The sequence below is a fragment of the Anomalospiza imberbis genome, chromosome 3 (genome assembly GCF_031753505.1).
Source record: "Anomalospiza imberbis isolate Cuckoo-Finch-1a 21T00152 chromosome 3, ASM3175350v1, whole genome shotgun sequence".
NCBI classification, from domain to species: Eukaryota; Metazoa; Chordata; class Aves; order Passeriformes; family Viduidae; genus Anomalospiza; species Anomalospiza imberbis.
The window spans coordinates 81,818,280-81,835,632 of NC_089683.1; the positions used below are offsets into that span (position 1 = coordinate 81,818,280).

The window sequence follows — 17,353 nt, forward strand, 5'->3', positions numbered from 1 at the left end:
CACTTGTCTCCCTGTAAAGAAGGACCCATATTGACTATCAGCCACACTGGGACCAGAGCAGAACCCCACAAGGGGTGCATTTGTAAACCCCCACACTTCCATCCCACAGCTGCCCGGGACAGCAGACAGGGCTGGCATCATGGATGTGGGAAAGGCTTCTCTCATCCACAGTGGCTTGTACCCCTTCCTAACTCTCCTCCCAAGCTGTCGTGAGCCTCAGCAGGAACAGTTCAGCAACACAGCCCTGGCTTCCTGAAGTTCTGTATCTGGGTGCCTTGTTTCAGGCCGTGTAAAGGTGAAATGGGATAGATAGGTAAAACCAGCTCCCTAAAAAGAAATCATGAGTTGAAGCCCATGAACAACAGCTCCTGCAGAGCACACATGAAGCCCCTCCTTCACCTTCACTTCGTTCAGGAGACACCAAGAGGAATTTCTCTCACACAAACACATGGCCTGGAAGCAGCACAGCAGGTAACCAGCAGGTGCAGCAGGCTTGCTGCTTTGAGGATTCCAGGATCAACAACTCTCAAAAGACCAGGAGAACTGGTGCTGACCACCCATCTAAAACCTGCAGAAGGAAGGGTGTTCCCTTAGTTCTATGTGGCCCAGGCTACTGCTCAGAGATGGATGGGGTGGAGAACCACTCTGCTATGAGCAATGTCCCTCTCTATGGAAACCCAGACTTAGATGTAGCCTCTGTCATGCCCAAAGCAAGGTAAAACTATGCCAGTGAAGGATCTTGCATTTCTTTATGGCTAGATCCTGGTTTAGTTCACTATATGCTGATTTTAATAGACCAGGTCATGTGAAAACTACAGGATCCCTACTCTAGCCCAGCAGGAATGGGAGCTGCCAGTGGAGCACAGCTGCTTTTCCAAAGAACTGCCATGGCTTCCCTGACAATTTGCTACATTGATAAGTTTGAAGTTTTTTTATGATCTGATTTAGATCAAACCACAGGATTTCAGAGAAAGTCAGGACCTGTGCAATAGCCACTTTCATTGCACTGTATGAAGCACTGAGAAAGAATGCATTTATTCTGGGGGGGTGACAGGACTAAGGTGCTATAGCCATAAAAAACCTCTGCCTGTTGCAAAGCTGTTCCCATGACAAATCTGTCATATATTTCTGCATGGCCGAAGAAACTTTCAGAAAATAAAATTTCATTTGGAACATTTATCTTTTCTTCAAGAGCAGCTCCATTGAATGCAGCCACTCACCCATTAGCAAACAATGCAGTAGGTACTTCTGTGTATTGATCACCTTCCTAGAAGCTGACAGGCACTTCTGGCCATTGGATCCCAGAAGTGAGTTCATCTGGAACTCACATTCGTTTTAAATGAACTATTGTCAAGTTTCCTTTCAATAGTTCGCAAGTTGCTCAAACTCTCTAGCAGGTTTGCTGGTAATTAGGGAAACACAGAAAAGGGAAGTTGTGTCTGAGCTTCTCCAACAGGTCATGCCCTAGCCAATGTTCACTGGCAGTGCACATGGACATGTCCTGCTCAGCATATACAACACAGCAAAACACATCCCCTTCCCAGCTGTGGGGAGAGATGGGTAGGGACAACACCAGCTCGGACAGCCACAGGACAGCACTCTCATTTATCAATGCCCTCAACTTGCAGAGAAGTCCCTCTGCTGTTAAAACACACATACTCATCTGCCCTTTGCAAATTCCAGTGCCGACACCTTTCAGTGCTGGCAAAGCATGTCCTCAAGGGCTGCTGCCAACTCTGTGCCAGAGCTTGGGATGTTTGGGGAAGAAGGCTCACACAAACCAAACCAAAGCGCCTGATGCCCTTGTCAGCCTAAAGCTTAACTACAGGAAACTCTTGGATAGTCTCACTGTCCTTCAAAACCATCACTCAAAACCAAACATCAGCTTGGGTAGCACTGCCAAAACAAGCTGTAGGTACAAGGGGAGTAACACACAGAGCCAACTTTTTTTTATAAAAGTATTTTTAATAAACTGATGGATTTAAGTTTAAGATGCTAGACAACTTGTTGCCATGTACAGGTAACAAAAGTCAAAATTCTTTGAATTTTATACAAATACTATGTAGTAAACTTGAATACAAGTTTACAAAAAATGCATCAGTGAATATTCCGCTTGTAACCAACTTCCAATAGTGAAAATTATCATCTATCAATAGTGATCAGAATTGCATTGCAAATTTTAGAAGTAATGCAACTATGTTTTTCTTTACCAAGCCACTCCGTAGTTACTGGTGCACACTGACAGTACATTGGATTTTTTTTGGCTTGCTGAACAGAAAATGGCATTTAATTAAAATGACTGAGTTAAACAATGTAATACATCTCAAAAGTACTATCTCACAGAAAATTAAACAAGAATGAGAAAGTAAACAGAGCAGAACCCTGAAGTGGTGATATTTTTCTACCCGTTTTGATGGAAAAGATTCCACAGGTGTCCAGCTTTCTCACAGCATTCTGAAGTGTTCTAATCCTAGCACAGTGTGGTCATTAGTAGACTAAAGTAATCCCTGCTTGGCAGTAATGCTGGTGAAAGGTAACTTGCTCTATTGCTAACATATCAGAGTAATCACTGGCAGGGTGACTTGCAGGCATCCAGCAGAGGCTGAGCTGACAGCACATGATTGAAGTTACAGTACTGCTCGCTTTGATTCAATACCCAACAACCTTCAGGGTTCAGGTGTCAGTTTCCTCACAGGATTTACAAATGGATGGTTTCAAAACAAACAGAAAAAAATCGTTATGGAGCATAAGACAGTATTTTTCACCTGTACAGCTAACAATAAAATGAATGCTTTTGTTACAAACTTTTCAGTCTGCTTTATAAAAAATAGTCTTAGTTTTACTTCTAAATAAAAACTGTGCTGTGATCTGTCACGTTCTTGCATTGTACATGCTGTAACTGTGTGTGTTAATGAAGGTGTAGAGATTTGTGACCTAGCGCTCTGGATGTATCAGAAGCCTAAAAAGCTGATTTTGGTACATAAAAGGTAGCAATGAAAATTCATTCTATTTATTTTTCCTAAAGCCTAGGAAAAGCTACAGTACGTTGCTAGATCAGTGGCCTCAACCCTGAGCTGAAATAAAGGACCTGCCCTGGCCAAGAGACTTAGTCACATTACTACCACAGCTGCACAGCAGAGACAAAATAACCTGTCTGCAGCCTGTTGTCTGAGCTGTGAGTAGTGCGAGATTCAGTTCTGTAATGCTTGAGAGTTGACTGGAGACCACCATATTCATTTTCACTACAGGGAAAAGAATGAAAGGAGAACTCAAATTCAGAGTGGAAAGCACTCAACAGATAGGGTCAGTATATCCAGCTTCTGGAGATCAAACAGAATGAACTTAGTGGCAGACTCACCAGTCTTAAGCACTTCCCACGTGACAGAAGAGATTATTAAAACACGTACCAAAATACAGTTATGGAGATGTTTACTATTATCTCACTCTTTCCAGAGTCTCACTTGATTTTACCCCCAGAACTGAGCATATCTCTCTCTGTACTACACTGCATCACAGAAGATAAGTGAAAACCCAAAGTCTGTCTGATGAAGGATTCAACCCAGGTGGCAGCAGAAAAACTTCCACTTGTTTTTAACACAAGCTGGAGCTGGCAACCATAAGAATTCTTATTATGATACAGCTACTGCATCTTCCCGTAGGATTCAATGGCACCACTACTCATGGCCAGGAGCATTCATAACATGAGGCATTTTGCCTTCCAAGAGGACTTTTGTTTTGCTTTTAAACAACAGAAACTGCAGAGTCAGTATTTCATTCAAGAGAAAAACTAAACCCGGCAAAAGACTGCAAATAAAGCTCATAAGAATCATCCGTATTTCTAGTAATGCACACTTCTTTGTCAGCTGATTGGTTTAGGGATGGTATGTTTTTTGTTAGTTTAAGGCAGCAAGTCTTACAAAATACTCAAGCTCACCTCCCTCATGTTTGTGCTACTGTAGCCTTATGTGCACAATAGAACCTCACTAATTTACACTAATGATTGGAAGAACAATTAATTCTCTTGGTAAGTGAACAAGAATAAGGCATTCCATTATATATTCTGATCACTAATTATAATTTAGCTCTAATTATAATCTACCAGCAAACATACTTCTGTGGTTTAGAAAATAATCTCCTACCTTCAGATATAATTATGTGTGCAGATTAGTGGGTTCTGCTGTGTAAACACGCAGGTGCATAAGCAATTTTCAGGTTTTTCTTCATTACATCTGATAAGAAAGTTAATGCCACAGATAGAGACTGTGGGAAAATAAATTAGGATTTCTCTATCGTTTGTGCAGATATGCACAACTGGGGAGTAATTTATAGCTCAAAAAAGAAGGACATAAATGTTTACAAACTCAAATGAACCAATACCAGCCGAAGGAAGCAAAGGCCATTCCCCAACAATAAATGGCTTGTTTTACACAATTCCAAACTATAAGAAACAAACAAAAAAGGAACAGAAGTACTAACTTCTATATACAAGTTTGAAATCAAGTAAAGCAAAGAAGTGAAAAATTTGTTGATGCTTCTAGCAGATGATATTGACATGTTTAAATCCTGAAGTAAACTGCAAGTAAAGACACAAGACAGGATGAAAACTAAATGGCTGAAAAAAAAAAAGAAATGGATTCATGTGCATTTCAATGAGATAGAAATTTCCCTTCATATGTGCAAAAATCCACAGTTTCATTAATGTAGAGGTCATATTTCTAGGAACAGATTTTAGACCAAACCAGTCTCCCTACATCCTGGAATCTACCTGTTTACATCAGCCACTTTAAGCGCACAGTACCCTGTTCACATATATAGTATTCAGCAGTTTCTGGCATTCCTCAATTTAGTGTTCTCCTGCCTTAAATCTTGAAAACAAAGGGGAAGGTTCATCCAGGGCATCATACCACTGCTCTTGATTTATACCAACAGTTAAATCAAACTCAAGTTCTTTCTTCTTCCATGGTAGCAGGAGTCCTTATAGGACTTGTAAACAGCAGTACACAATACTGTAAACAAATAATTTAAGTTCTGCTTTATGCAAGATGTTAACTCAGGTCTACCAAACAGGTGAAAATGAAAAGGGTGGCTTCACACAAAATCCTTCCCTTTTCTCCCAGCAATTCCTTTCACTACGTAAATAATCCTGAGCTGAAACAGGGGTTGATAAGAGCTTTTTTTTTTGCATATAAAAACAATGTTCTAGAGTAGGCTCTCATGTTCTGTCAGGAAGTCAATTGCTGAAGAGATCAAACTGAAGTTTTTCAAAAGTATTTCTGAAGTATTTGCTACTTTGGAGGAGGACTTATAATTTGGTGTGGCGTCCAGTTCTAGACCCAGATGCTGAGCTTGCCAAGGAAGCTGATGCTGCTGCATCCTCGGCTTCCTCCAGCTCATCGTGTAGCTCCTGGCTAACACTAGACTGGAGGGCTGCAGGAGTTAGCCACTCCTTTGGCAGGCAGCTCTGGAGGAAGGGTATACAAGAGCTGAAGTAGGCAAGGCGATTCACCCATCGTGGAATCTCTTTTCCACAGAGAATCTATGGGGGAAGGAAAAAGAAAGGGTTAATTTGTTTTCTGGATTCAGCAGTAACAAAACTGGAGTACTGTAAATAAGAAGCAAAAGCTGCAGCAGCCTTACAATTTACATATCACAAATGCCAGCCAGGAAGCACCCAAGTTAGCTGCACTATGACTTTCTCCATCAGTAAAGGCAGCATTCCAAGTCCCAAAAAGACACCTATATTCCATTGTGAAAGTTGGACACATGGTTGGTTCTATGATTTTCTTTGAAGTCCTGAAAAGCCTAACCACCTCACTCTTTTTGAATAACTTCTATAAAAGGCAGAGAAATTAGTTAAGCTATGGAAAGTTATGGTTTCTATTCAGTGCTAATTCCCCAGAAACAGAAATTGCAGGAGAAACCCCACTATTATAAAAAAGCACCCTGAAATCAAGTGGCCAGAAAGACAGTGTCAGTACTACAATTGTGTGGAGTTACACACACAGCTGAGGCTCTTGACTGTGGTGGTCTCTGATGACTTCCACAAGACGTCACTATCTTAAAACACAGGCCAAGCACACACTTCGCTTCACTGGAACAAGAGAAGCTATACAATGCACAGCTGGGTTCAACTCCCCAGAAATTTATCAAGTTGCATTAAGTACTTATTTTTACTGCACATCAGTCATGAAATAATTTTGTTGTCACTATTCATGGAGTGAGCTACTTTACTTAACTACCTCCATATTCACTTCTGGTATTACAGTGCAAATCTGGAGAACATGAGCACTACTCTGCTGTAACTGAGAGCACTTAACTTGCAATTACACCCACTTTTATAGTCAAATTGAACACTAAATAGGGCAAGACCTAAACAGAAACAATATGACCATGCAGCTGAAGAGTATGGCAAAACCCTGGCCATATAGGCCAGATTTCACACCAACCGCAGCTTTGTCAGTGTCTCACCCTACTTACTTGTACCAACATTGCACATGAATCATCAGCTCAATAAAATTTTCCACCACCACTGGAAGATCAGTCTACATAAAGCACAGGTTATACAGTAAGTATGCATTAACTATTTTGGAAAAAAACCCAATTAAAATCTGTGAAACTTCACATGGGAAAAACAGCCATCCTTGTTTTGGAGTGTTTCAATGAAACATTAGATTAAATTCTGTCAAGCAGAGATTGTCAACTATCAATGAAAATCAAAGTTTCCATTCCCCTCTTTGACGTGGGTTACTTGTTCTTGACCCTTTCACTTGTGTGGATACACATGGGAATGATCAGGCATTCAATCATATCGGCAAACTGATCATGTTACAACAAAGCCGAGGGGAAAAAAGCAAAGCCCATTCGACTCCTCGGTCAGATACTTTGCACGACCACTCAAGTATCTAGATGACCAGGACACAGGTGCTGGTAGAGCAATAACCTGACAAAATCCTCTCAAGCAGCAGATTAACATTATCTGGGTAACTTTAATGCCTTTGCTATTCTTTAAAACTAGGTCATAACTTTGAAAATTATTTACAGCTTGATGGTTCTGTGGGGAAATACAAATAATCTGATAAAAATAACAAGTAGTTCTATCTTCAGTAGCAATCCCTAAAACAACTAAAATTATTTTGAAATCTTGTTAATACTTTATTTACTAGGTATCTCTTTAGGAATGCACCTTTGCTCTAACAAAAGCTATGTATGACAACAATATTTAGCAGCAAAATCTGGTGTTTTGGACATAAGCACAAATACAACCTGAAAAATGGTATTTGCCCAAGGCAACAGAGATAGGAAGTGGAAAATTAAACCAAACATTACAAATTACTAGAAGGATATGATGCTCTGTAACCACCTGTGAAGCACCTTTCTATAGACCTTTAAGTTTGTTTACCTCAGATAAAGCTGAAGAAAAGTGATTGCAGTTTTTGTGCATTAGATGATAAGCATTTCCTTTGAATTCCTTTCCAAGCTCTTCTACTATTTTTTCTATATCATCTTCCATAAAGTCAGTACTGCCTAGAACCACAGCCTCTCTAGAAGAGAAATAGAGAGTAGGTGATCAGGCTCCCATGATATAGGTGGACTACTGTTCATACATTGCTCAAAAGTCACTCCACTGTGGGTAGCTAGATCTTTCTGTTCTCCAAGAATAATAAAGGTTCTTTCTATTCCATTTTATGGCACCACTTTCATCTTTATCATGTGAGATGATGTTTTCTTCCTGATTACACACCTTGAAAAAGTTACTGCATTGCTTACACTGTATAAGTAATAAAAGTTAGCTACAAGTCCACAAAATTTCTATGCATTTTAGGAATTTAATGGTATGCTAAAAAAAAAAGTTATTTGCTGTAGACAGTTTATTGTCTCATTACCTCTGTCCATTTTTCATTTCTATGCAAACACATGAATTTCTCAGAAAGTCAAATCCCGTACAATTCAATACATCTATCCTCAAAAATAAATGCAACAAATTGTATTTTTCATATGCTTTCTCAAAGAGCAAGAAAATAGGTAATCTTTCTTACTTAAATTTAAATGTTTCTCCTAGCTCAGAAGCATTTCCTGGTGAAATCTCAAATATTCCAGAAAAAGGGTATGGATGACCACCATAGGCAAATTCTGAAAGAGAAAGCTCAGATTTAACAAAACCAGCATTTAATGACAGTAAAAACCAGCAGAGCTCACTGACTGGAAGATGACTTCTCAAGTCTAAAGCTAGCAACCAGACATGTTATTTACATGGGCAGCACATGAAATGAGCTGGAAATTAATAGCTTTGTCAGTTAGTACTCAGCCTAAGTAAAAACTAACAGGAAATTTCCAACATCAGTGTACAGGTTTAACTTGAATAATTTTGCAGAAAGTACATATTGTTTTCATTATATAGGTGAGCATTTACAAGTTAAATTGTACATCTTTATACATACTTGTCTTTAGAATTCCACTTACATACATCTAAATTGAGGATTCAAATTACTGCATCCTCAGAGGTCTGATGGCACTTCTATTGAGTGTACACTACAGTCCTCAGTGTGGCACTGCGTAGTGGCCTAACAGGTTCTTTAAATTTCTTGATTTGCAAGAGTTCAATTATTTACAAGTTCACAAGTTTCACAAGTTCTTTACTATAACAAGAAAGTAAATCAGTGCATGCATCTCAGGTCTGCACATAGCATCTGCTGGCTTAAGCACTCACACTACATGAAAGTATCATGGTGTGCTGCAGCTTCTGTCTGTGTCTGTAAGATAACAGAGCATGCCACACCCAGAGTGTAATAAAAAGCTTTAAGCATGACTTCACACTTCCTTTCCTCAAAACTCCTTACACATCACCCAAGTCTAGCACTCAGTTTTGTGGATAATCTTTTTTTACAACAGCCTAATAAATAAAAGGTTTGATGTGCCTGGAAAAATGCAAGTCATTGTTTTAACACGAGCATGACCTGCTATATGAGAAAGCCGCTGTAATCCCAACAGGAAGGGAGGCACATGTATTTGGCACAGCTCAAAAACCAGGTTTCAGGCACAGCATTATTAAGAGTCAGGTCTTTTTGGGTCAGATTAAAAAAAAAAAAATTAAGTTTTAACAAAAAGCATTGTATTTTGTCAATTTGTTGTTCTAACACTTGCAAAATCAGATACAATGTGACCATGACAGTAGCTGAAACATAGTTTAAGATAACTTTGGGCAGCGCATGCCCTGCCTTTTGCTCCTTCCCCTCACCTCTCAATGCATTCCAAAAAAAAAAAACAAAAACAACAAAACCAACAAACTCTGCAGCAGATTTTCCTTCTTTAACTAGACTACTTTCAGCAACATCATCACCTTGGAGTGTCATTATACGCTGGGCACAAACACCTCAGACCTGAGCCCGTGCTATGGCGTGCACAGAAACACCTTCTGGCTGCAATGCAGGTTCAAAGTGGCCTGAACAGACCAGGAGGCTGTAGCACCCAAGCACAACCTATTTAGCAAAACTGAAAAGCATTGCTGTTATTTATCACAAGGGCATCTTTTATAAACAGCATGAATGGGATGCCTTTGAAAGAAACTGTCTCTAAAACAAACCAACCTACCAAAATGGAACAGACTTTTTCCTGAGCATCATACACTTTCAGGTGCCTCTCTGCAAGAGAATATTGCTCCTGTAGTTAAAAATTAACTCCTTGCACTAAGTGCTGACAGAAAACTGAGGAACGGATTCAACTATGCTTTACACAAAGCACACATTTGTTTTATGTAGGTTTTTTTAAGTATTTCCAAACCTAAAATCAAGACTTCTATGACTGGCTGAATAAGTTGCACACGTTTTTATAGTTGCATAGCTTTATACAAAAGAATGCACAACAGCTACCAGATTATTCATGTCCAAGTTTTTTTTCCAGAGGCAGAATAGATGACAAAAGAGATGAGCAGGTTCCAGGAGATAGGCTCCCCTTAGTACCTGAAAAATGCTTTTTAAATAACAGTATTACTGAAACAAAAAGTTATGCTTTTCTTGTACATACCTCGGCCATACACCTCTATACCCGAATGAAACACTCCAATTCCAAGGGAAGAAGTATATTCATTCATCCAATACTAAAAGGAAAGAAGGAAAAAAAACCAACCTTTAGTAAGTTTGCAGTACTCAGAGCAGACTGTCCCCCCACATCAAAAGCATTAAACCCTATCACAAAGTATTAAGCCTTATCACAAAGTGTAAACTGCACAATCCATTTTACGGGAACAGAACTTCCCTAAAACTTCCCAGCTGTACGCAATGGATTAATTCCATTAGGTTCTATTCCAGTGTTTTAGTGCTGTCAAAGTTTGTCAGCCAAGGAGTCTGCACCTGGGAGAAATCCAGATCAACCTTCTATTTGTCAACAAGCTGTAGGCTGTTAAGTTTGCCATTAGGTGGAACACATTCTAGAATCAATTGCTGTAATTTTAAGGAGCACATTTTTCTTCAAGGTACATCGGACTGTAGGACTCTGAGATACACACAGTGACTGTCATTAATAGTAATGATCATACCTGTTTATGAACAGATGAGCATGAGACATACTCAGATACGGACTGAAATTACCTTATTATATTTTGTCTTTGAATACTCAATTAGAGGTCACCGTGCAAGAGACAAAGCTCTCTCCAGTCTGCTGATGCATGAGGCTCCAAATATGAGGTTTAAGTCCTTTGCATAGGTCTGACACTTGTTTCCAATATATCACTTGTATTGTACCCAACAGGAAACAGATGCATTTCAAAAGGAATAAGAAGTGAATTTTTTTTAGAAAATGGAAAAAATAGTAAAGAAAGGAAACTTCTCTTAGTGCTTTCTTTTTTATGAAAGTGCAGCAGCAGCAAGTGTCTATCAGAAGTTAACTGTTACCCTCAAGATCTCAAAGATGCAGAACTCTGATAAAGGAAAACCTCAAAGTATTCTTTCCCCATCTGCATCACCACTCTCAAAGTATAAGTCTCCAAGCATTAAAAGATTTCAAGTGACACACAATTTGAGAAGGAACCTGAAACGAAGCCTTAAAAGAAAAAAGCTTCAGTTGTCCTTAAAACTGAAATTGGCTAGCAAGAAAAACCTCAGGAAAATACAAGGAAAACATTATTTTGTCAATTACTCCAGTAACAGGGTTTTTCCTTCCCAGAGCTTCTCTGTGAGCTTTTATAAAGCAGACTTCAAAGTCAACTGGCAGTCAGGATACAGGCTGAGGTAGTACCCCCAGTAAATTAACACTGGTTTAGAAAGCAGGCAGAATAAAAGAAGCTATCTTCTTCACACAACCTGTTGACATTATCAGTGTTTTCTGATATAAAGCCACTAAGCAGCACAACCAATGATAAAAACGTAAAGGTTGCAGGTGTCACACTTGAAGATGTGCTGGCTGGAGTCAGTGTGATTTACAGTGGCATCACAAACATTACAGCATGTAGGCTTTTTGTCTCCCAATAAAAATGATACACTAAACCTCAGGTTGACAGGCTATTAATAAAAACCAAAACAAGTTAAATGGTAAATAGAGCACACCATGCCAATAGTTACAAAAAGACAAGCCAGCTGTGGGAAATTTTGTCAATACGAATTAAGAAAAGGCAAATTTTGCACCTTATATTTATTTAAAGTTCAATTGTGATAAATGGATAAATTTTGCTTAAGACTAAATTTTACCATTTGCTTTAATTTCTGGCTTTGTCAGTGTAGTGCCATGTTAGCTAGTGGGGTATGGATGACTACACTAAATCATCACCTTAGTCTATTTAAAGGGCTTAGCAGTTCTTTCCTTCCACCCCCCAGAAAAGAGCAGAGAGCAAGTCTGTATGAACAAGCTACATCCAGAAATACACTGCATCAATTTACTCTGTATAGAAAGATATACATCAGGGAGAATACGAAGAGGGCAAGAAAGGAGAAGGATGTGAAGACTACTCATCTTAGTGGGTCTGTGAGCGTAAAAAAATGGATTCTGCTCACGAGGTGAAATGAAAGTCCCCAGTAAAACAGAAGAGCTACTGCAACATAAATGTGTTCCAGTTCTGAAGCCCTTCCTATCCCAGAGTTTACCAGTTCACCATTTCAAAATAGTTCCAGGTTTATATTTATAGTCAAAACTGTAGGCACAGTCAATGTACAGTTTGTCATCACTGGAATAAAGTACTTTTGCCTAATGGGAAGGTGTATCCAAATGAACCTAATCTAGAACTGAGCTAGACAGGGTCTCTGGTGCTGTAGTCTGTCCCTCTCCAGGGCAATTGTGGCCAGAAAACTCGGAACCTGGCTGCTGAATTCCAAACAACCTACATATCATGTACCCATTGGATCTGCTAATGCCAAGCAAGGTTATGGCTGCTCTCTGAAAATAGAACTAAGCTTACACAAGATACCCCACATGCAGCGGGACAGAATAAAGCCTAGCTGGTTATTAGACAGAAAAAAAATGAGGGAAAAAAGTATTCACAGTACTCTTACTCACAACCCCATGAAACCAAACTCAAAGCATAGGGAAGAGAGAGAAAAGTGGGTCACCAAGCCTCCTCATCGATCTGCTCAGAAGTGGATGAATGGGATGGAAAGCTGATCCAAGGTACTCAGCACAGCCTGCCCCTACCCAAGCATGCGCTCCTCCATACTGGTGCCACCTAAACACTCGGGGCTCGCTACACTGCACAAAGGGAGCACTGGCAGCAAATAAAATCAAAGGTAACAGCTTTGGAAGAAGTGCCTAAACCAAGATGGCACTTTGCTTCATATTTCCAGTAAGAACAGAATAGGTTAATTGATGATAAAAGAATTTCAATGAGGCAGAATTACTTTACTCCTAGGAACAGTAATTATATCTAATTATTACTTAATCTGGATGAGCTATTGGAAGGTTGGTCCCATTTACTCATTGAACAAAATGCCTTAGCTCACTGAAGGAAGAAATCCAGGACAAGTGCAACAAAGAGTGCTGAATTTGGTTGCAGCTGAAAAGATTATATACAACTTACAAAATAAAGACTGTAAATTAAATTACATCACTGGTTGAGTAACATGCCCAAACTGATCCCAAATGCTACATCCTTGTTTCCATTACACCAAGTGGATTCCCTTTAGTCTTGATATGGATTTTGCCATAGTAGTATGGTGCAATCCCATATCCTCAATATTTTGCAATATGTCAGTCTTGACAAACAGGATTTCAGGTTTAACCTATCATAAGGAAAATATTAGAGAAGAATTTTTCTATGTGCACAATAAAGTCATGTCACTACAATGAAAGAAAAACACTAATCCCAGTGCTTCAAAAATATCTTCAGAGCTTTCATTTACATTAATACTTTAGCTTGTTATTGCCTTATTTGTCAAGGGAAAAAATAGGATACTACTTGGGCACAAAAGCTAGACTCCTAAAAATAGCAGTTAGTTAAATGAAGCTATAAAGTACCCCAGTTCTCAAAACACAATATATCAAAGCCTTCACCCTACCCTTTAAATGATCATAAAAGATGTTCAAAGGCATGAACTGCACCACGTAAATATGCCCTTAAGCTTCTCTCTTTCCATAAAGTTACCTGTACTTGAAAGTCGACTTTCTTCTACAACACACACATCCCCCTCACACTCTGGTTGTATCGAAGATTTTCACTTTTTCAAGCACTAAGGACATTGGAAGGGTACACCCTCCAAAAGCAACCAACTCACTCCTGTAAGGAGTTCCAACAGCAGCAAGGTCACTCAGTATTCCCCTGCATACCTAAGCAGCCGCCTGGGAAATTAAGCCATAGTTTGTGTTCAGGTTAAAATAAAGTAAAGCTGTTCGTTATTACAGTAATGTTGGTTCTGTCAACCAGGTGAATAACAATGGTCTCTTGTTCCAAAAGAGAAACAAAAAACCCCATCTCAAACCTAAACTACAAAAACGTCCCAAACCCATTTCCAAGTGACATAGAACGTCAGAAGTAAAGAGCAAACCTGCTAATGTCTCAAATACACAGCTGGCATGGTTTGGTGAATAAACAGAACTTCAAAACTGCTATTACAGAAGACTCCTCCCTTCTTCCACCTACTCCTAGTGTCCCCAGAGTAGTACCATTGATTTCAGCAGGCTGTTGTACAAGCAGTAAAAACTGCTATGCAACATCAAAGTGAGGCTTTGGCCTCAAACAAGTTTCAAGTGGACTGAGATGTGGAGGAGTTTAGCAGAGGAGTTTGATGAAGGATGCACACTGGTGGTATCTTCCAGACATCACACAAAGCTGTGTTTTTCTCACCAGTTTGAAGGAAAAGTGCTTCTCTAATGGTCAAATAAAGCAGACATTGCTACAAAACAACAAACAGGACTGAAGCAGGAAATAGAAATATTCTCCTTACTGATTTCATCTTATACTATGTATAATCTGTGGTGATGTGCAGCTTCAACCATTAAAGTCACCCTTACATGTAATCAAACATCTGCAAATAAATGTGCTTGGCTGCTTCTTTTGGAGAGCAAGTTCCTTCCACAGATGGTGGCTTCAAGAGACTATGTGAATTCTCAATGGAGGCAGAACCCCAGCAATAACAACAGGATAACCAACAGTCCCTCACGTGTCCTTAGGAAAAATACGACACTAGCTTTTAGGAGCACACCCTTCCTGTTGCTTTTTTTCCTCACTTCCCTCATGTCAACTGCCATCCTTCCTAGGATGGCTGGAGTAAAACTGATCACAGCAATTCAGCTCTGGAGGAAAAAGAAAGGATGATGTGAATGAAAGAGTGGACTATCACAAGAGAAAAAGAAACAGCATGCTGAAGTCACACCCCACCAGTGCTACCATCATAGTGAGAATGGAGTTTCTTAGAGGCCATGGCAGGCATTTACACAGGAGTCAGTCCACTCTGATAAGGTTTCACAGCCTGCCTGTAAACTGGGCTCACTTTGCACAATTAAGCAAGTCTTTATGAGAACAGTGGGTCTTCCATTTTGGTGAGTCAGAAGTGTGTCAAGCCTTGACTTCAAAGATATTCTTATGTAAGAGTCACGAAACCAAATTCCTACTTCTTTCTCTGTACAAATATTTATAGTCAGTATATGTAAAACCATCTTTTTTAATGCTAAAAGAGATTCCCCAATATATATATTTTCACACTATAGTCCAGAGAAGTCAAATATATGCATGTGACAGGGCAGCCTTCCCTCCTGAAGTCTAGTTCTAAATAAGGCACACTGTCACTTTTTCTCATATTAGCATCACATATGAACTCAACCAGGTGAGCACAGACCCCTTCCTTTTTCCTTCCATCTCTCAGAAAATCATAGTGAACAGACTGTTCCTGTCTCCAGTCTCCCCTCCCTGTCTATAATGAAGGAAACCAAAGTCAAGGTAATAGGCTATATTCAGTGGAGAGAGAGCTCAAACACAGGAGTGGGAAAAAAAATCCCCCAAAAAAGGGACATTGATTTCTAAGGTGAGTATTAAAGCGGAAGAAAATAATGACAAAAATCAGGCTAGTTGCTATGATACTGTAAATATATTTGATTTCAAGCCAGATAGATCCCTATTGATTGCTATTAAAATTTTAGCATTTGAATGTGCCTGTTCCCAAGCAAAACAAGCTGTATTTCTCACTTCCAGCAGTCTATTTACATTACACTATATACCTTCACCCCTTCAAAATAGCAAAGGTTCACTTAAAAATGGTGGTGGTAGGAAAGCCTATCCAAAATAAGCCAAGTAACACAACCACTGTCACCTGAAGCTAGTTCTCCATCTTACTGTCCCTCTATCATTAGACTTAAAACTTGGTCAGAGAAATACTGCCACTTGTTCTGATTTCCAGCGATTGAAACATACTAATGGATAATATTTTCTTATTACTTATCCAAACCTACTGTTCCATGCAGGTACTTACACCTCATTTGTTACCATGGCATTTGAGCAGATTCCAGCTGAACATAAGACAATACCACAGTTGCTGTAGGTGTCACATAAAGATTATCAGGAGGGAGGGAAGGTGAGCTCATACGGCTGCAAATCAAGCTGGAGCCATTCCTTTATTTCTACCAAGTCGCAACCACAACAAAACTATTAAAAAATTATGGTCTAGCAAAAAAATCACCTTACTGACACTCTGTGCTAGAAAGCCCTTATCCTTGCAGAGACAGAGGTTATCCTGACCTACCATTCTCCTGGAAAACTGGACCCCTTTCTGGTTTTCGTGAGCAGAAAGGCAGGGCCTCCTGGCTGCTGAGCTTTGGGGCAGTAGCAGAGGGAGCAGCACGGCACAGGGACGTTCACGGCACGGAAACTTTCCCCCGCGACAGGGAGCGGATCCACCTGTCACTGGAAGACCTGGCCCGGCAAACTTTTGTCGCAGGTCACAGAGGGGCTGTAGAAATCGTCAGACCTCCCAAATCACCGCCCTTGCCCTCCCCCTCTCCTGCCCTCCCCTGCCCGGGTTCGTTATTTCTCCCGCTCCGCCGCCCACGAATCCAGCTCCCGCGGGGACAGGCACGGGAAGGACAGTCAAACTTTCCCAGCCGCTTTGGCCCCCGCAGGGCAGGCCACTCCCCGCCACCGCCCTGCCGGGAGGGGGCCGAGACCCCCGCCCCGAGCCGCGCCGTGCCGGTGGCTCACCATGTCGTAGACGTTCAGGATCACCAGCTGGTTCGCCATCGCCGGCGGCCCGCGGGCGCCCCCCGCCCGCTCGGTCGCTCCCGCTGCGGCGGCGGCGCCGCTCAGGCCGGCGGCGCGGCGGTGCGGACCCCTGGGGGCCGCTTCCTCCGCGTCCTGCCTGTTGCTGCGGGGCGGCGGGGGGCGGCGGGCACCATGGAGCCGCCGCCGCGGAGGGACGGGGCCGCGCCCCCGGGAAACGCGCTCAGCCCGCGGCCGGCAGCGGGGGCCGGGCGGCGCGGGGGGCAGTGGGCGCGGGCCCCACCCCGGCGGCGGCGCCGGTGGCGGGCGGGGAGGAGTGATGGGAGGAAGAGGGAAGGGAGGAGCGCCGGGGCGGGCCGTGCCCTGCCTGGCGCCAGGCCGGGCCGCGGGACGGCCGGGCAGCCCCGCCGACGGGCGCAAAATGGAGCCGCTCCAGCCCGCCCCCAGCGCGCGAGCCGAGCGGCACGGCCGCGACTACAGCTCCCGGCGCGCCGCGCGGGAACGCGGGCGGGAATGGGGCTCCCGGCGTGCCCGGCGCCCGGCCCGCCCCGCGGCCTGGCATGGGGCGCGGGGGCCCTGCCCGTGCCGTGGCCGCTCGCCCTGCCTGCTCCCAGCTGCCTCTTGGGGAGGTGTCCCGGGCGGCCGGGGAGCGCTGCTGGGGCTTCCTCGGGCCTCCAGGGACCCGACCCAGCACGGCTGCCTGGCTGTGCCCGCCTGCCCTGCCCCGTG

General features: G+C 42.0%; 1 protein-coding gene across 2 annotated transcripts; it reads right to left on the reverse strand.

The window, feature by feature from the left end:
* Positions 1-1,944: 1,944 nt before the first annotated feature.
* Positions 1,945-17,045, reverse strand: DESI2 (desumoylating isopeptidase 2). 2 transcript variants are annotated; one of them, XM_068185383.1, is made up of 5 exons: positions 16,607-17,045; positions 10,021-10,093; positions 8,037-8,130; positions 7,400-7,541; positions 1,945-5,536 (listed from the first exon to the last, which is right to left on the reverse strand). In XM_068185383.1, the coding sequence occupies exons 1-5, from the start codon at positions 16,643-16,645 to the stop codon at positions 5,303-5,305; spliced, it is 582 nt and encodes a 193-aa protein (XP_068041484.1). In that variant the 5' UTR covers positions 16,646-17,045; the 3' UTR covers positions 1,945-5,302. The 2 variants fall into 2 exon arrangements, with proteins under 2 accessions (XP_068041484.1, XP_068041483.1); XM_068185382.1 differs by lacking the exon at positions 16,607-17,045 and adding an exon at positions 15,882-16,020.
* Between the last annotated feature and the right edge of the window lie 308 nt (positions 17,046-17,353).